We start from the raw sequence: 20755 nt of genomic DNA, 5'->3' as shown, positions 1-20755 counted from the left end.
AAAAAAAAAAAAACAAAAAAAAAAAGAAGATGTGCACAAGAAGCAAGTATGAAATCACATAAGATTGTATGCTTGGAAGAGTTCACCATAAATATAACTTGAATTAGTTTGAATTTATGAATTTCTGGTAGAAAATTGAACTTACCTTCTCTTTTTTGGAAAATATATGAAATTCTGCTTTAGTCTATTTGAGAGAGTAAGTGTGTCTCTTAATCCTTTGAAGGATTAGATGACTAACAAACACTTGTGAGAAGAGGAGTGCTTGGAGAAAATCCACAGAACATAAAAATCAACGCAGGACTTTCTAAGACACTTTATCACTTATATTTCATTATAAAACATAAGGAAATATAAAACAAATATGTGTCTTCAAACAACGAAGAACATGGTAAACTGATGTAATGTACATTTCATTTTAAAATGCCTTGGAAGCTATAGATGTCAATTTATCTTGAGATATAAGTTTCTGAGGCAAATCTGACCTATCAAATTGTGATTCAAACATTGTTAAGCAAATATTTCGACATTTTTATTTATTTTCCAGACTGAGATTTCTCTTAAGAAATACGTTCCTCAGGGCTGATTTCACATCCTTATTCCTCAGGCTGTAGATTAGTGGGTTGAGTGTGGGTGTCACAAGATTGTTTAAAATTTGAATTATTGCACCAAGCAATGGACTGGGACTGGGCTGTAGGTAGATGACGATGACTGGTCCATAAGCACAGATGATGGCAGTGAGGTGGGCACTGCAGGTGGAAAACGCTCTCTGCCTTCCTTCTGTTGAGCGGATTTTTGAGATGGAGATCCCAATTCGAGTGTAGGATACAAGTATTAGGAAAAAGCAAATAAGAGATAAAAGACCAACATTTGTAAAACCTACCCGCTGTGCTAGAGAAGGGTCCTCACAGGCCAGCAGTAACACGGCAGGCATGTCACAGAAGTAATAATCCACCTCACTGGGTCCACAGTAGGGCAATTGGAAAGTAAGGGAAGTTAAGATAATGGCGTGCACACAGCCACTCATCCAGGTCCCTGTGGCCAAGACACAGCACACTCTGTGGTTCATGATGACTGTGTATCTCAGAGGATAGCATATGGCAACAAAGCGGTCATAGGCCATCACTGTGTACAGGAAGCACTCTGTGCAACCCAGACAGTGATAGAAGAAGAGTTGTACAACACAGCCCTGGAAAGAGATTCCTTGACCCTGTCCTGAAAGATATGACAACATCTTTGGAGCTGTAGTGGAACAGAAACCCAAGTCAAAGATGGAGAGGTTTCCCAAGAAAAAGTACATGGGAGTGTGGAGTTGCTGGGAGGATATGACTGCAGTAAGGATGAGGAAGTTTCCCAGGAGGGCACAGGTGTACAGGGCTGAGAACAGGAGGAGCAGGACCTTCTCCAGGCCTTCTGTCTCAGGGATGCCCAGCAAGGTGAATTCTGTCACCATAGTGTGGTTTGTCATGTTTATAGAAGAATCAAATCCTGGGAAATTGTGGGAGTTAAAAAGACAGTGGTAGTTACCAAGATATGTTCTAGACAGAACTGCCTCTCCCAATGATGGGATATATTCTGTCAGCTAGGCACCAAATTGCAGATTGTGTTTCTAACAATATCACTCAAAAGGTAACTCTTAGAGCAATTGCAGATGGTGTCTTAACAATCTCACCCAGAAAGTAGCTTCCAATGCTGGTCCCTTCTCTTCTTATATTCATATAAATGATCCTATTCCACCATTACAGATGTTCATGATAATTCCAAAATGAAGAAAGGCACCCTATAATTGCTCTTGTAGGGACGATAGTAAAAAGGAAGGGATAGAGGAGGGACAAAAAAGAGTGTGGAGTTAGCAAAATCAAGATGCATTATGTATAACTTTAAATTTTTCCAAGAAAATTTTAGTTAATGAAAAGTTATGCTTTCAGTCACATTGCACACTGCACACAGGATCTAGGACCAAGAGTAATGAGAACCAGATCCTACAAAGTATTTATGAAAAAATTACAACAAAAAGAATATACTTCATGATTTTAAACTTGAAGTCTGAATATTACTAAATCCAGAAGCTGAATGAATGCACTACATTTCTCTTACACAGAAGTATGAATGTTTGCTTATTCATCTTGAGAAAACTGAGGATTTGTGATTTTACATGGTATTGTATGAAGAAAAGATTAGAATAATATAGTGACTGAAGTCTCCGTAAGTGTAGCTTCTTGTATAATAGTGGAACTTTGCCTCATTCTCTTTCTTAGATACATACTATACATTGTACCAGTACATACATGAACACAGACACACACACAGTCAAACAGACACATGCGCAGAGACACATGCACATACACACACTTTAGTCCAAACCTCACATTTCATATTGTGTTCCATTGTTAAAAGACATTTGTTAACATATGTCACAACAAGTAAACTAAGTAGGTGGAGTTCAAAAATGTCACCTAATAAGTGTATTATTGTCCAAGTGTATGGAAGGGAAGATCAGAGTGCAGAGAGTGAAGTCACAGATATTTTAAATGGTATGAAGTTCTACTGCTTTTCACCAAGAAAGGTGCACCTAGTTTTATAGGTTCATCTCTGAGCATAAGCATGTATCATCATCTGCCAACTCACTTTAACTCTCTTCAAGACTGTTGAATCATAAGAAACAACAAAGAAAAACTGCCTTCAGAAAGGCCTTGGCATTCCATGTAGAACAAAGAAGCTACTGTTGCCACTACCTCAGGCTGCAAAGTCTAACTCTGGAACCATATTTGAGTTAAACAGAAGGGGTGGACATAGAAAACAGTCCTTTACAGCTGTTATATTTTGAAATTCTCTGACATATTTTTATATGTTTTTTCAGTTTTCCAGTACAGTATTATCCTTAAATTACAGATTAGCAGCCAGGCAGTGGTGGCGTACGTCTTTAATCCCAGCACTCGGGAGGCAGAGGCAGGCAGATCTTTGTGAGTTCGAGGCCAGCCTGGTCTACAAGATCTAGTTCCAGGACAGGCTCCAAAGCTACAGAGAAACCCTCTCTCAAAAAACCAAAAAAAAAAAAAAAATTACAGATTAGCTCATAAAATCTATTGCCTATAAATCTGCCCTCTTCCCCCATATTATATCCCTAGTGACTGAGAGACTGAGCACTCTGCTAAAGGTGAAGGAGACATTGAGCACTTACTAAGCCAATTGAAAGCCTAATATGATGGATGTTGTGACTGAGTGTTGTTTCCCTCTGTACCTGCAGCAGAAGAAAGGAGTCTCACCATCCTTCAGTCTGTAAATTGGAATTGATAATTATTCCTCCTCATTTTTTCAGTTTCTAGTAAAATGCTGCACATCTAAATGTGCTGCAGCTCCCTGGCAGCAATTTCCTGTTTGTTTCCAGGAACTGCAATAATTCACAACACAAGAAATTTTAAATAATTGTTATGGTCCTTTGGGTATTAATCCCAAGAGGAAGGAGTCTTATGGAGAAATCATCTCATTAACTCCTTGGCTTAATTGTGCTGTGTTTGGTGGGAGTATTTCGACATCTCTATCCATTTTTCACTGCTATACAAAGTTTACAGCCACCAACTATGGTATAAAGGGCAGACATTTACTTAGCTCGCAGATCTGGAGAATAATGTATAATTAAAAAATTACAGATGAAAATAATAACAGGAAAATGTATGTGACCCCAATAAACAACCTCCTTCTTGCTCTTCTTATTCTGAAAAAAAAGGGAAATTATTTTTATTTGTAGTCCTATTAGACATGAAGTAAGACAACAAGGCTCAGAGGGAGAATTAGCTGGATAAGAACAACTGATATTTAGGACATTTCCACAGTAGATGGGAAGGTTTTCCGTTAAAGGATAAGTTGGGAAACTGATGGGCTAAGGGATGTATTCATGAGGGCAACATCAGAGATAAAGCAGACAGTGAGACGCAGCAGTGGGAACTGCTATAACTTCTTGGAACTGCATCTGTAACCTAGGGTCAATGACTGCCAATATTTCATGATTGTAGAGATCTGCCAGAAGTACCTGGGTGATATGGTTATGACTAAATATATGATCAGCATACCAAAGGAGTGTGGAAAGGATCTTGTCTAGTTCCAGAGCATAATGTGGTACTCAGTTTTAACCAGTTGATTGTGGAGAGGTGATATGCTTGGAAACACTCCCAGAAGTGGTCCTTGGCAAATCAATTTCAAATGATGTAAGTGGCATTCTGCCAGGAACTGCATCAATTATGATGTGGTTGGCATTATCCTCATTGCCTTTGACACGGGATGTGGTAGTTTTGAGTTTCTCCAATATTTTATCTGTTCTAATTCAAAGATAGAGTAGAGACAGTAAAAAAAATCACACTAAGAGAAAAGACATTTAATGGTGATCTCCCATGGGATGCAATCCATATATATAATGAAATACCTATATCAAAACTTAAAATTCTTAGCTCTCCTTCTTTCTTCTCCAGTATCCCAGTGCAGTCCACCACAGCTTGAGATTGCCGCCCTTTTGAAATATTAGGAGCTCTTACCTGACAGCTCTGCTGTAGAAATATTTGGACACTAAAGATTGGTGTGGGAGAATTGTCTATATTCTGTGAATTATGTTTTAAATAAATGCTGGTTGGGCAGTATCCAGGCAGGAAGTATAGGTGGAATGACCAGACAAGAAGTTGAGGTGGGACAATGGGAACAGGAATATTCTGGGAAGAAGGAAACTCCCTCCACAGTCCTGTCCAGATACCGAAGAAGCAGGATATGAGCTGCCCTGCTGGAAAAAATACTGAGCCATGTGGCTAACACAGATAAGAAAATGGGTCAATATAAGTTATAAGAGCTAATACAAAGTGTGAGCTAATGGGCTAAAGTGAATAGATTAATGAGTTCAGCATGGGTGAGACAATATTGTTTAATATTTGCACCTCAGCACCAAGCAGGGGGGTTGCTGTGTGCTGCAGGTAGATAATGATGACAGGTCCATAGGCACAGAGGATGGCAGTGAGGTGGGCACTGCAGGTGGAGAATGCTTGTTGCCTGCCCTCTGTTGAATGGATTCTCAGGATGGCAATCCCAATGTGTGCATAAGAGACACAAGCACTGAAGAGAAGCATCAGAGACAGAAAGCCAAAGTTAATGGAACTCACGGAACTCACTTTCTGTGTCAGTTTGCTATCAGTGCAAACCAAAGGCCAAACTGCAGGAAGGTCACAGCTGGAGTGCACAAAACAGAACCAAGACTACACGAACTGAAAGGTAAAGATATCTGGATGCCAGCTGAAGACATCCTACAATGAATCAGTTACTCCCATTTTCAACAGTTGCTCTTTCCTGTTTATCCTCAGTCCTTGGGTATGTGCACAGAGGTTGCTGTTGGGGTCTTGGGGTGGGGAGTCTTTCATGCTAATGACAATTGAAATATCACGCACATTGTGGATTCAGACACAGACCATTGAAGAACCAAAAAAAAAAAAAATGGAGTGATGTGGGAGTCCCCTCTGTGTGCTGTGATTACCTTTAATGAATAAAGAAATTCCCTTGGCCTGTTGATAGGGCAGAACTCATGTAGGTGGGGAAAACTGGACTGAATGCTGGGAGAAGGAAGGCAGAGAGAAACACCATCAGCCACCAGAGACAGACACTTGAAATTTTACCTGGTAAACCACAGCTTCATGGCTATACACAGATTAATAGAAACAGGTTAAATTAAAATTTAAGAGTTAGCCATTAAGAATCTAGAGCTAATTGGCCAAGCAGTGATTTAATTAATACAGTTTCTGTGTGGTTATTTCAGGACTAAACTAGCCAGGCAGCCAGCAAGAACAAGCAGCTTCCCCTGATCCTATCAGGTTAGTCTAAAGAAGAAGAAGAAGAAGAGGAAGAGGAAGAGGAAGAGGAAGAGGAAGAGGAAGAAGAAGAGGAGGAGGAGGAGGAGGAGAAGGAGGAGAAGGAGGAGAAGGAGGAGAAGAAGGAGAAGAAAAAGAAGCTCTACCACAGACAATGTTAGCAGTTTTCTGAGACCTGTCATTTTTATTCCTTCATTCTTGACCAACTTTTAAATTTTCTAGTCTGAGATGTTTATTTGCCAGTGAATATCATTCTGTTCATCATAACTACTGTTTCCACCACAGCTATAGCTAACTCCCCATATGTTCTCTCTAGTATGATGAACTAAATCTCAGTGTTGATTGAGCTATGGTAAAGTATCTTTTACCTCATAACAGTTCATGTTAGTGAAGTGACCACAGGGACTTTGTGTAATCAGATGCTCTGATCACTCCTAAGCTTTGTCATACACAGGCTTCATGGTCTCTTTCATTTGGAGTTCTTTTCACATGTACCCATATAGCACATGTATCCATAAATTTATAAACATCTGCTGAAAAATAAGTAATAAAACTTTTAGGTGTGATTGAGAACACAGAATACTGTTTCAGGCAAACATAGGATATCCAGAAAGTGGCGTATTAAGATACCTAAAGCAGAAATGTTCCTTAAAAACCAACACATTTTAATTTCGATAAAACTCTTGGTTCTGTTTCCATTTGCTGTATGTAGGTGAAGCAGGTCTTTCCGAATACCTGGATTTTCAGTGAAAAAATATGTCTTGGAAGTTTTTCCATATTTACAGATACGATAAGGAGACTGACTTTTTTTATTTCTCTTTACAATATTTGTTAATAGTAGAGCAATAAAACCTTTGACAAAACCCAATAATGATTCCCAAACAAAACTACTTTCAGTTGAATACTCTGAGAATGTTCCTGAGCTGTTTTGTTAGCTGTTTTGAGGGCAGCAAAGTGTGGCTAAGAAACCACAAGAAGGTTGGTTTCACTTTTATGCAGGTCAATAGAAATACTGTAGAGCTGTGTGCTTGCATTCCATGGGAGCACAAAACAAACGCTGTTCACTCTACAGAGTACACTGAAGAGGGAGTTATGCAGCATCTGAAGTCCATGGAGAACTGTTAGTGAGAAACACAACCTGACACTAGTCCAGAAAGATAACTGAAGGCCAACTTGCCTATCCAGTCAGTTGGTGGGGATGACTGAGAGTGGGATGCGTGAGCAGTCACTTACAGAAGCAAATGACTTTAATCCCAGCACTCGGGAGGCAGAGGCAGGCGGATCTCTGTGAGTTCGAGACCAGCCTGGTCTACAAGAGCTAGTTCCAGGACAGGCTCCAAAGCCACAGAGAAACCCTGTCTCGAAAAAACCAAAAAAAAAAAAAAAAAAAAAAAAAAAAGCAAATGACTTAAGGGCAGCTGCATCATAGAAAAGCCCATCCCAGCCTGGATAGTGAAACGTGACAGCTGCATTCTGGAGCTCCTAGGGGGACTTGTATGCAGCTAGCTCTGCTGGTCTGAGAGTCTTTTCTTACCTCTGCTTGTTTATTTATTAATGTAACCTTGGGAACAAGGTAGCATAAGTCATATACACTTCAGATTCCTTGGGAAAATGAACTTGAAGGTTTTATTTGCTTTTACTTTTGGAATTTTTATGAAACTAATGAAAAACCCTGGAAATTATGTGTACTGAGGGACTTAACCACCTCTCTACTGGCTTCCTAACCCTGGCTGCTAAAATTTAATATATTTCATTCCCTTTCTCAGAACTTGAAAGAATTAAGTTGTAGTCATGTTTCTGTATAATTTTTATATTTCTATTTAATTTCTACATAATATGCATATTCTATATATTTATATAATTCTGTACATATTTATATATGTGTTTCTATAACGGTTGATGTTAATTGAAAGAGAATGTTTTATTCTACTTATTTTCAGTAGCATTTTGGCTTATGTGCCTATTCTATTGGCAAAAAAAACAAATTACATAGCAATTTGTTGCCAGGCAACCACAGGACATTCTCCTGAAACAGCTAGCAAGCTATTTCACAGCAGGCCTCCCTATTGACATCATTCCATAAAAGAACATAAATACATTATCAAATAAGTATTTCTCACACATCCAAACATGCATTATCTTATCTACATCCTCCATTAAATTATGTCTGGGCAGGATATTTACTCTATCATGGTAAATGAACTACAAAATAATCACAAGACTGTAAAATGTGCCAGATAATAGCATGCCAATTTTATTAAACTATAAATGTATTCATTACAATTATGAATATTCTTACTTTTAGAAAAGATATTAAGAGGTAAATATGAATTATACTCTAGTTATATCTTAAAGAAGTGTAAGTTCTGAATATCTTCCTCTACAGTTCCACATTGACCTTAATATGATGTTTACAAGTCTTAACTGGGTCATGCATGGTTCACTGTTCCAGCTGTCTTAAAAATCAGGTCTGGTAAAAACTAAGTCTTCAGAGCCTATTTTAACCCCACGCATTTTCAAGCAAATTTTACAGGTCACTCCTACTGTCTGGGCCAAGACCAATTTACAAAGGGCCCTCCAGACAACACCAATACCCCCAGCTCCTGGAACTTCACCATTGGTACCAATGTTCCTGGCTCAAAAGGACACATACCAACTAAAATCTGGTTTTAAAAGTGCATACCTGTTCTCCTTATTCACCAGTGCCTCTCCTGTACAACCCAGGCACTTCTCTGTCCCATTCTTTCTGACAGTTAATGACCCCTCCCATGGCTAGTCCCATTCATAGGGCCAATAATATCAGTATATTTTTTTTTTCTCCTAGTCACTTGCCTTCTCATCTCCCACAAGGAACAGACGCCTGAGGTCTCCAGAACGGTAGTAAACCAGATGCCTCTCCAGCTGCACCTCTTGCTGAGTATGAGCCAATCAACTCACAACTCTCCCTTCTCCCATGTCACCCCATACCTGCAGGAAGTAACCAGACTTGAGCTGGTGACCCCTTTATCCAAGGAGTCTGGATTGTTTTATTGTGTCACCGCAGCCCCTGAAATTGATTTTGAAATGTTTGAGTGGAAAGCTCCATTTCAAGCCCCCTCCCCTGGGAATTACCTCAGTCCAAACTCCACCTTCGAGAAAGCCTGTCAAATGGTGGTGACTCTTCCCCGGAGAGGGTCAAGACCATTCTCACAAGCTATTTAAACTGCCCTCCAGAGAATAAACATGAGGCCTCTTCAGTTTTTCTTCCCACTCTCTGTGGTTTCCTGGTCTTTCTCCCTGGGGAGCCTGACGGACTTCCTGGGAGTGCTGGCATCCACTTAATCCTAGCCTTTTCTAATTCAGTTTGATTTGGTCTGATTTGGATTTTTATGTCGGAGGAGAGGTTTGTTGGGCCAGAAAACATTTACAATCCCCTGTTCTGTAAGATAGTCAGGATCTAGGAAACACAAATACAAAAAATGAATATGATTAAAAAAAGAGAAAAAAAATGAATATGAGTAGTTGCCAAGCATAAAGTGAACTCTATACAGTTCTGTTCTGGTTTTATGCTGTGTATGTGTGCTCATGCTTGCATGTGTGCATTTACTTGATTACAATTTGATGGGGTTTTTGGACTATATACAGGCAATAAATATATCAACAATGTCTAGACCATTTGCATTTGACAAATTCAGAGAAAATACTTCATATCTATCTTATCTTGGTGAGTCCAAAGATATATACCTAATTTACTTTCTATTGTAACTTGCCTTCTGTATCTGGTAAACTATAACTATAGCTATACAATCCTCAACTCCCTCAGAGACACAAAAAAGAAATAAGATTAGATGAGTAAGCAGGGATGTGAGTAATGACAGAAATAGCTGGCTGCTATGACAGTCACCCAAAGTTCCTCTGCAATGTTGTGACATTCTTCTTTGGCCTACAGACCCAGTATATTAGACAGACATTTATATCCTGCTTGTCTAATTAGGACAGCATAATGTCAATAGTCGAGGCAGGGGCATTTTCTTGCCCAGTGGCTTACTTTTGTCAAAAAGAAAGTAAACTCCATGTAGAGTTTTGTCGATGCCCATTGTCTTCTCTGAGGTAGATTGGTGCTGCCAGGAGCAGCCATGTCTCATTGTCATAAAAAAAGAACCTAAATTATTAAAACATCTTAAATACCATATTCTGTAGATCTCTGAAGTGTTTGAAGATGACCTGTCTATCTAAATTATAACTTTGTTTGTCCTTAAAAACATACCGAATGTTACTTAAACTTCAATTATACTAGGTGATTAATTGCTAACCTATGTTTTTTTATTATCATAAACAGTTGGTAATAATAATTTTGAATGACTTGAAATTTGCATTACATTGTTAAATGAACTATATAGGTACAATAGCTTGAACAAGATTAGAAACATATGTACAATGTGCTTTAACAAAATTAATCTCAAATTTGTATCAATGTACAAAATTTGTATACAATATATAAAAGTAAAACCAATGTAAAACATTTAGAGCTAATAGTTGCTTTTATAAAGTAATTCAATAATCTACCTTTTTATTTTATCATATCTATAATCCTCCCTTTTTCTTTTCAGATGATTCAATAATCTACCTTTCTATCTTACCATTATTTATATCCCCTTTTTTCTTTTTCTTTTTTTCCTTTTCTTTTCCTCTTTTTCTCTTTCTTTCCTTCCTTTCTTCCTTCCTTCCTTCCTTCCTTCCTTCCTTCCTTCCTTCCTTCCTTCATGGTTTTTCTAGACAGCGTTTCTCAGTAGCTGTGGAGCCTGTCCTGGAACTCACTGTGTAGAACAGGCTGACCTTGACTCACAGAGATCTGTCTGCTTCTTCCTCCCGAGTGCTGGCATTAAAGCTCTGTGCCATCACCACCTGGTCTTTTATTATTATCATCATTATTATTATTCAAAACAAGAACCTTGAATCTAATTCCCTTGTTTTTTCTTTTATCCCCCTGACCATTGTCCATAACAACATGCAAGCAACACATTAAACAAAGACAAAAATCCATAATCCATTTTTAGGGGAAGGTGGGCATAGTTTTCTAGGCTACTTACTGTTGATTGGGGACATAATCTTATGGGAGCCAAAGAAAAATTAGGATTATGGCTAAATGCTAATGAAAGTATTCTGTGAGGCTGAATCACTTCAGCCAACAGTCCTGAAGCTGTTCGGGATGTAGAACTTACAGGAAATTACAACAAATGTACTCCGAAATGTTGGATCACCTGGGTTATTTTTTCCCATTGAAGATTATTTACGGGGGTCTTCTTTGATCAAACCTTATTTTTCTTAACTCAGAATGAATCCACAGCCACTCAAACCTTAATTTTCTTTACCAAGAATCCACAGAAACTCATTTCCCATGGAAACAAAGCAAAACTTCTTTTCTAAAGTAATATATCTTTTGACTTAAATTTTGTAGTCAAGGCATTTTGATCAAACTTTATTTTTCTTAATCAGAATGGATCCACAGCTTCTCACTTCCTGTGGAAACAAAAGCAAAACCTCTTTTCCAAAGTACCATATCTTTTGAATTAAATTTTGAAGTCAAGGCATTTCTAAAGTATATAAATAGAATTAATCCAGCAACATTTATAATCAAAAGTCTTTTAGCAGCTCTTGGTCCTTCCTTAGTCAAATAATTCAAAGAAAACACAATAACATACACCATTCAGATTATCTGTGTATTTCACATCTTTACATGAAAGCTAAGCTGGGACAGATGGAAGCTGGGAGCGTTAGTTTTTCTCCTGAACCCAGGTACCTAGGTTTGGGTTCTGATTCTTACAGCTGTAACTCCAATCCCAGCCCTGGACTGAGCTGGTGGCTAAAAAGCCTCAGATAAATGGATTTTCTGTAAATTCATGTCACAAAAAGTTGGGTGGCAAATGAAGCACGGTTAATAAAAGGTCAGGGTCAGAAGCAGAGGTTTATCCTGAAGATCAAGAAAGTAAAACAGCTTTGTCTACTTCCCATAGCCAGGAGGATAATTATATGTTTTTCTTTGGGTTCACCTTCTTATTTAGCTTCTATAGGATCACCAATTTTAGACTCCGTGACCTTTATTTATGGCTAGAATCCAATTATGAGTGAGTACATCCCATGTTCATCTTTTTGGGTCTGGGTTACCTCACTCAGGATAGTGTTTTCTATTTCCATCCATTTGCATGCAAAATTCGAGAAGTCATTGTTTTTTTTACTGCAGCGTAGTACTCTAATGTGCATATATTCCACACTTTCTTCATCCATTCTTCCATTGAAGGACATCTCGGTCGTTTCCAGGTTCTGGCTATTATAAACAATACTGCTATGAACATAGTTGAACAAATGCTTTTGTCATATGATAGGACATCTCTAGGGTATATTCCCAAGAGTAGTATTGCTGGGTCTAGGGGTAGGTTGATCCCGAATTTCCTGAGAAACCACCACACTGCTTTCCAAAGTGGTTGCACAAGTTTGCATTCCCACCAGCAATGAATGAGTGTACCCTTGGGATCTTGGGGGTGGGGTGGGGTGGGATGGGGGTAAGGGGAGATGGGGAGAGAAAAATGAGAAGGGGAGGATGGGGGGAACTTGGAGAAACAGGATGATTGGGATAAAGGAAGGTTGGATAGGGGAGCAGGGAAGAACAAATCTTGGTTAAGGGAGCCACCTTAGGGTTGGCAAGAGACTTGACCCTAGAGGGGCTCCCAGGAGCCCAAGGCGATGTCCCCAGTTAGTTCCTTGGGCATCTGAGGATAGGGAACCTGAAATGACCCTATCCTATAGCAATACTGACGAATATCTTGCATATCACCATAGAACCTTCATCTGGTGATGGATGGAGATAGAGACAGAGACCCACACTGGAGCACCAGACTGAGCTCCCAAGGTCCCAATGAGGAGCAGAAGGAGGGAGAACATGAGCAAGTAAGTCAGGCCCATGAGGGGTGCACCCAACCACTGAGACAGTGGGGCTGATCTATTGGGAGCTCACCAAGGCCAGCTGGACTGTGACTGAAAATCATGGGATAAAACCGGACTCTCTGAACATGGCGAACAATGAGGGCTGATGAGAAGCCAAGGACAATGGGACGGGATTTTGATCCTACTTCATGTTCTGGCTTTGTGGGAGCCTAGCCAGTTTGGATGTTCACCTTCCTAGACTTGGATGGAGGGGGGAGGACCTTGGACTTTCCACAGGGCAGGGCACCCTGACTGCTCTTCGGACTGGAGAGGGAGGGGGAAAGGAGTGGGGGGAGCGGGAGAAGGGTGGGAGATGGGGAGGGAAATGGGAGGCTGGGAGGAGGCGGGAACTTTTTTTTTCTTTTCTCAATAAAAAATTAAAAAGAAAAAAGAAAAAGAAAGTAAAACAGCCAGTCACTTGCTCTTACTTAGATCTCAGTCTGAAATGGCGATCCTGCCTCCTGGAATCTCAAAGTAAGATTGTGAGTTGAGAGCTGTTTCCTCCTGTTTTATAATTCTCTCTAGGGGCTGGGATTAAAGGTGTGCACCAGCCCAATGTGATTAAAGGCATGCAACACCCGGTTTCTTTGGCAACTAGTGTGGCTACTGGGATTAAAAATGTGTGTCATTGAGGCTACTGGGATTAAAGGTGTGTGTTACTACAACCTGGACTGTAAGGCTGACCAGCAGAACTATTTTACCCTCAGATCTTCAGGCAGTCTTTATTTATTATACTACAATTGAAATGCTACTACAATTACTGGGGTGGAAGAGCTGAACCAGAAAGTATGGGTCTAAGAAACATGATCTTCCCCTCACCTGAGATGGGTGGTGGCCCAGACTGAGACCTGCACAGTTATTATCCAGACCTACATCCTGGACCTTGGGTTAGCCCACCCTAATATCTACTCCTTCTATGGTCTGCTGGAGTGCCTGAATGCTCTGGTCCTTAGGAAGGATAGACATTAACTGCAGGATTCCATGACTCATGGCAGAAACAGGATATCCAAGAGGAATTATGGTATCAGAGGCCTTGAACCAGACCAAAGACTCATTGCAATGAATATCTTGCAGATAGGGCCTATTGGACAAAAGGGTGTGAGAAAGACACCAGGTGGCTTTTTTGTTGTTTGTTTGTTTGTTTTTTTTTTTTGTTTGGAAGACTATGCTGAATCAGTGAGCAGCAGTTATGGAGGGACTGGGAAGTAAGTGGGATTAGGGTACATGATGTGAAATTCCCAAACAATCAATAAAAAATTATGTTTTTTTGTTTTTTTTTTTGTTTTTTAAAGGCCATGTGTAACAAAAATGGCAGGATCAAATGCATAATCGGTGAGATCCCTAGATGCTGGGCATATAGCTACAGGATTTAGTGTCTGCCTTGTTGAGTTTTAGTCTTTCTTCCATCTAATCCCTTTTGTGTTCTTCCTTTTCTTCCTTTTGGAATTTGAATGTTTCTTGTGCCTCTATAAATAGCAACTTTGTCATTTTGGACTTATAAGGGCTTACTTTCTGGAGCCTAGACAGAGATCATCATCACAGCAGGGGCTTGATCTTTTGACCAATGTGGAAACTGAGTGCAGGGGGAATAAGATGGGAGAAATTAAGGGAGGGTAAACTGTGATCAGGATGCATTGTATAAGAGAAGAATCTATTTAATACTAAAAAATAGCCCAACCAAAAAAAAAAACAAGAAAAATATTTATATAGAAATTAAGTGAAATTATAATTATTAGATGGGTCTGAGACATTGAGTGAAAGGGCAACGATGTCAAATTTAGAATATGTGGCCCCATACAGTAACATTATTACTCCTGGTTGGAATTTTAGGTTATGCATCTATCTTGAGGAAGTAGTTCACTGGGTAGTGTTTTAATGCTTGCACCATGTCACAAGCCTTGTCATTTTCTGTTTCTGCTCTCTGCCGATCAAGAAGTGAATACCATCTACGACATATCACTGGCTCATGGTTTATTTATGGTTACATTGCAGGCCCATACATACAGAATCAAGTGATCTTTCAATGTAGACTCTATAAGTATAAGCTCAAACAAATTGACCGTCACCCTCCTTAATATGTGTTGTCAGGTATTGTGATCACAGATATTGAAAGACAAGTAATGCAAGTGGCCCAAGAACATAGTTAAGGACAGAGATGGATGATGGGATCCTTGAGGCGAGACTCTGAGAACTTTGGGTAAATTGTTACTCTTATATTCCTATATCACCTAGTTCAGAAAATTAGTAACAGTTAAAACAATACCCAAAGAGCTTGAGAGTGAAGTATGAAGACTTGATAATCTTGTGAGTTGTATGACTTTGTAGTATAGATTTTATAGCAGACTAAAATTGTTAGTGGAACATACACAAAAGTTATTTTCCAATACATAATGTCAGTAAGACAAAATTTAGCAGTGTTTCAAAGGGCCTGATATGAACCTACTCATCCTAGGATTATAACAACAACTCTGCACTCAATGTTGAGGTTTTTATCCTGGAATCCAGAAAACTCTGACTTGGACCCTATTGCTGGCATTTCTGTAATACACCCTGGTTTAGTCCCTTGTTTTCTACATACTAAAAACTAAAATAAATAAATGAATAAATGAATAAATAAATAAATAAATAAATTAATTAATTAATTAATCCTGTTAGTTTCCTGAGAAACCACCACCCTGATTTCCAAAGTGGTTGCACAAGTTTGCATTCCCACCAATAATGGATGAGTGTTCCTCTTACTCCACATCCTCTCCAGCATAAGCTATCATTGCTGTTTTTTATTTTAGCCATTCTGACAGGTGTAAGATGGTATCTCAAAGGTGTTTTGATTTGCATTTCCCTGATCCACTAAGGAGGTTGAACATGACCTTAAGTGTCTTTTGACCATTTGAATGTCTTCTGTTGAGAATTCTCTGTTCATTTCAGTACCCCACTTTTTTTTAATTGGGTTAATTAGATCTTTAATGTCTAGTCTCTACCTCAGGATCCTCCAATTCCACTCTTGGGAATATACCCAAAAGATGCCCAATCATACTACAAAAGCATTTGTTCAACTATGTTCATAGCAGCACCATTTGTAAAAGCCAGAACCTGGAAAAAACCTAGATTCCCCTCAATAGAAGAATGGATAAAGAAGGTGTGGTACATATACACTGTAGAGTTTTTCTCAGCGGTAAAAAAAAAAAAAAAAAAAAAATGACATCTTGAATTTTGCAGGCAAATGGATGGAAATAGAAAACACTTTACTGAGTGAAATAACCCAGACCAAAAAAGAGGAATATGGTATGTACTCACTCATAAGTGGTTTCTAGCCATAAACAAAGGACACTGAGCCTGTAGTTCATGATCCTATAAGAAGGTGAATCCTAAGAAAAACATACATTTATCCTCCTGGATATTGGAAGTAGACAAGATTGCCAGGTAAAAGTTGGGAACAGAGGGGTGGGTGTGGATTGGAGGAAAGTAGAGATGGGGAGAGAGAAGGGAAAAGAGGAGGATTGGTGAGAGCTTAGGGGGATGGGATGGTTGAGATGGAGGAAGGGTGGATATGGGAGCAGGGAAGAAGCCATTTTAGGGTTGGCAAGAGACTTGGCTCTAGAGGGGTTCCCAGGTGTCCAAGGGAATTTCACCAGCTAGGTTCTTGGGCAGCAGAGAAGAGGGTGCCTGAACTGGCCTTCTCCCATTGACACACTGATGAATATCTTGCATATCACCATAGAACCTTCATCTGGTGATGGATGGAGATAGAGACAGAAACTCACATTGGAGCACTGGACTGAGTTCCCAAGGCCCAGGTGAAGAGCTGAAGGAGGGAGGACATATGCAAGGAAGTCAGGAACATGAGGGGTGCGTCCACCCACGGAGAAGGTGGGACTGATCTGATGGGAGCTCACTGAGGGGAGCTGGACTCGGACTGAAGGAGCATGTGATCAAACCGGACTCTGAATGTGGCTGACAATGAGGGCAGACTGAGAAGCCAGTGATAATGACACCGGATTTTGATTCTGCTGTATGTACTGGCTTTTTGGGAGCCTAGTCTGTTTGGATGCACACCTTCCTAGACTTGGATGGAAGGGAAAAGGCCTTGGACTTCCCACAGGGCAGGGCACCCTGACTTTTTTTAGGACTGGAGAGTGAGGGGCAGGGGAAGTGAGGGGAAGAGAAGGGAAAGTGGGAGGATGGGAGGAGGTGGAAATTTTTAATAAATAAATAAATTAATTAATTAAAAAGTAAAAAATAAAAAAAAATCCTGTTATTCATTAACCAATATTCTTTACTAGAATTATATCCAGTATTTGTCTCTGACTGGCACCAGGCAAGTGTCAGATAAATTGTTTTTATTTGATAGTTAACTAGGATTATATGTAAAGTAGAGAGCAATAATATTCTTCCATCCTATTATTATTTAACATTTGACAACAATTCCTCTATCTATACTCCCATTTATCCAAACAGTCCAAAATTTTGAGATACTCAATGCATTTACAATTAGTATTTTAGTCTTTGTAGGGGCAATAAATGCTACCTAGCCCAAGAGAAACCTCACAATTTGATATACTTTTCATTTCTCTAAAAAGGATATGTCTTTCCCTAATGAAAGATTTTGTCTGCTTCCTCTCATAAGTCAGGCTCAACAAAGTGGGTATGAGCTTTACTAAGCTTGACAGAATGTTTTGTTGGCGGAAAGAAGTGAGGTGCGCCCTTCAGGAGAGCTAGTTCTCAGTAGAAGTCCAATTAATACGTGAAATATAATTGATTATATTGGGACTTCATTATTCAGTAACTCTATTATGTGTGGTCTCCGAATCCCAATCATTTTGCTTAGCACATTCTATATCATGACGATGTGAAAAGTGGTATACAGGCAATAGGAACTACACTTCACAGTCTGAATTTTCATCTTCTTACAAAGTGAGTGTAATGCTCTATCACAATATAAGACAATGGAAGCTATACCGAATTCTCAGTCATACAATCTCTACTGTAACTTAACTAAGGCTGTATCCTGTACTGTGTTTTCAGCATTCTAAAATAGTACATCCATCTTTTATCGTGACTACAATATATCCATCGGAGAGCATGCATTTAACTATAAAAATAGACCTTGCACTGGATGATTCTTGGTAGATAAAATTTAGAGTAAATGTCCTGGGAACATGTAAAGTAGGCACAGTTACATTGTGAGGAATCAAATTTAAAGAGTTAGAAGAATAACAAATACTTGAGGAATAGTGGTGGTTATAGAGAAATCACCTAACACAAAAATCGGCACAGGAGGTCTAATTGGTAGCCACCCCTGGGAGACCTCTGTTTCTTTGAGGCCAGGCTGATCTACATGGCTTGAACAGCCAAGGCTATACAAAGAAATTCTGTCTGCCTCCCCGCACCAAAATAAAAGGAAAATCAACACTGGATCTGCTAAGAGACTTTGCCACTTATATTTTATTGTAAAAAACACGGAGCTATAAAATAAGTCTGTATCTTCAAATAATGAAAAAAGTGGTAAATTAATGTAATCTATGTTTTATTTAAATATGACTTGGATATTATGGATGCCAATTTGTCTTAGGAAGCAGGTTGCAGATTCAAAACTGCCCTTTTAAATGGTGAATCAGACTTTATTGAGCTACAATTTTAGATGTTTTCATTTATTTTCAAGACTGAGACACTTCTTAAAAAATACATGTCTGAGGGCTGCTTTCACGTCCTTATTCCTCAGGCTGTAGATCATTGGGTTGATTGTGGGTGTCACAAGGTTGTGCAAAATTTGAATAATTGCACTAAGCAATGGACTGGGATTGGGCTGTAGGTAGATGACGATGACTGGTCCATAAACACAGATGATGGCAGTGAGGTGGGCACTGCAGGTGGAAAACGCTTTCTGCCTCCCTTCTTTTGAGCGGATTTTTAAGATGGAGATCCCAATTCGAGTGTAGGACACAACAATGAGAAGAAAACAAATGAGAGATAAAAGACCAACATTCGTAAAGCCTACCTTCTGTGCTAGAGAGGGGTCCTCACAGGCCAGCAGTAACACGGCAGGCATGTCACAGAAGTAATAATCCACCTCACTGGGTCCACAGTAGGGTAACTGGAAAGTCAGGGACGTTAGGATAACAGAGTGCACACAGCCACTCATCCAGGTCCCTGTGGCCAAGGCACAGCACACTCTGTGGTTCATGATGACTGTGTATCTCAGAGGAAAGCATATGGCAACAAAGCGGTCATAGGCCATCACTGTGTACAGGAAACACAATGTACAACCCAGACAATGATAGAAAAAGTGTTGTACAACACAGCCCTGGAAAGAGATTCCTCGACCCTGTCCGGAAAGATATGACAACATCTTTGGAGCTGTTGTGGAACAGAAACCCAAGTCAAAGATGGAAAGATTTCCCAAGAAGAAGTACATGGGAGTGTGGAGTTGCTGGGAGGATATGACTGCAGTAAGAATGAGGAAGTTTCCAAGGAGGGCACAGGTGTACAGGGCTGAGAACAGGAGGAGCAGGACCTTCTCCAGGCCTTCTGTCTCAGGGATGCCCAGCAAGGTGAATTCTGTCACCATAGTGTGGTTTCTCATGTTTATGGAAGAATCAAATCCTGTGAATCTGTGGTAAGAAATTCTTGGTAAAAATTATTATGTGTTAGATGATTTTAAATCACCATTGTAGGAGTTAAAAAGACAGTGGTATTTACAGAGATATGCTCCAGATAGAATTCCTTTCTTGATGATGGGGTATATTTTGTCAGTTAGGCAGCAAATTGAAGATGGTGTTTCCAACAAAGTCACTCAAAATATAACTTTTACAGCAATTGCAGATGGTGTCTTAACAATCTCACCCAGAAAGTGGCTTCCAATGCTGGTCTCTTCTTATAGTCATATAAATGATCGTATTCCACCATTCCAGATGCTCATGATAATTCCAAAATGAAGAAAAACTCTCTAGAATTGCTCTAGTAGGGATGATAGTGGAAAGGCAGGGCTCGAAGAGGGACAAAAAAGAGTGGAGAGTGAGCACAACCAGGATGCATTATACATAGTTTTGAAATTTTCCAAAAAAAAATGTTAATTAATAAAAAGTTATGCTTTCAGTTATATTACACCCAGGTTCTGGGTGCAGTTGTAATGATAATTAGAACCTACAGTATTTATGACAAAATTATAACAAAAAGAATCTACTTCATGATTTTTTTTTTTGATTTTCGAGAGAGGGTTTCTCCGTAGTATTTCATGATTTTAAACTTGAAGTCTGAACATTATTGAATCTGAAGCTGAATGAATGTACTCAATTTTTCTTACACAGAAGTATAATTTTGCTTATTCTTCTTGTGGAAACTGAGGATTTGTGATTTTACATGGTATATTTGTAAGGATCATATGAAGAAATGTTTAGAATAGCATAGTGACTGAAGTCTCAGTAAGTGCTTCTTGTATAATAGTGGAACTTTACTGCATTCTCTTTCTTAGACACATAATATACATCTTACAGGTACACACATGAAAACAAACATACACACAGACACATGCACAGAGACACATGCACATAAACACACTTTAGTCCAAGCCTCACAATTCATATTGTGTTCCATTGTTAAAAGATATTTGTTAACATATGTCACAACAAGTAAACTAAGTAGGTGGAGTTCAAAAATGTCACCAAAAAAGTTTGTTATTGCCCTACTGTATGGAAGGAAAGATCATAGAGCAGACAGTAAAGTCACAGATATTTTAAATGGTATGAAGTTCTACTGCTTTTCACCAAGAAAGGTGCATCCAGTTTCATAGGTTCATCTCTGAATGTAAGAATGTATCATTGTCTGTCAACTTCCTTTAACTGTCTCTTCATGATTGTTGAATCATGAGGAACAACAAAGAAAAACTGCCTAAAGAAAGGCCTTGGCATTCCATGTAGAACAAAGAAGCTACTGTTGCTACTACCTCAGGCTGCAAAGTCTAA

The 20755-nt window shown here is 39.2% G+C and overlaps 2 protein-coding genes across 2 annotated transcripts; both read right to left on the bottom strand.

Moving 5' to 3' along the window:
• Positions 1-529: 529 nt before the first annotated feature.
• Positions 530-1468, bottom strand: LOC101988112 (putative olfactory receptor 10D4). Its single transcript, XM_005347502.2, has one exon. The coding sequence runs from the start codon at positions 1463-1465 to the stop codon at positions 530-532; it is 936 nt and encodes a 311-aa protein (XP_005347559.1). The 5' UTR covers positions 1466-1468.
• A 16973-nt stretch (positions 1469-18441) lies between these two features.
• LOC101988783 (putative olfactory receptor 10D4) lies at positions 18442-19380 on the bottom strand. Its single transcript, XM_013346219.1, has one exon. It carries the CDS (start codon positions 19375-19377, stop codon positions 18442-18444), a length of 936 nt encoding a protein of 311 aa, XP_013201673.1. The 5' UTR covers positions 19378-19380.
• Positions 19381-20755: the final 1375 nt, after the last annotated feature.

Source organism: Microtus ochrogaster, chromosome 5 (genome assembly GCF_000317375.1).
Source record: "Microtus ochrogaster isolate Prairie Vole_2 chromosome 5, MicOch1.0, whole genome shotgun sequence".
Classification (NCBI taxonomy): Eukaryota; Metazoa; Chordata; class Mammalia; order Rodentia; family Cricetidae; genus Microtus; species Microtus ochrogaster.
This window is presented reverse-complemented; position numbering and strand designations above follow the sequence as displayed.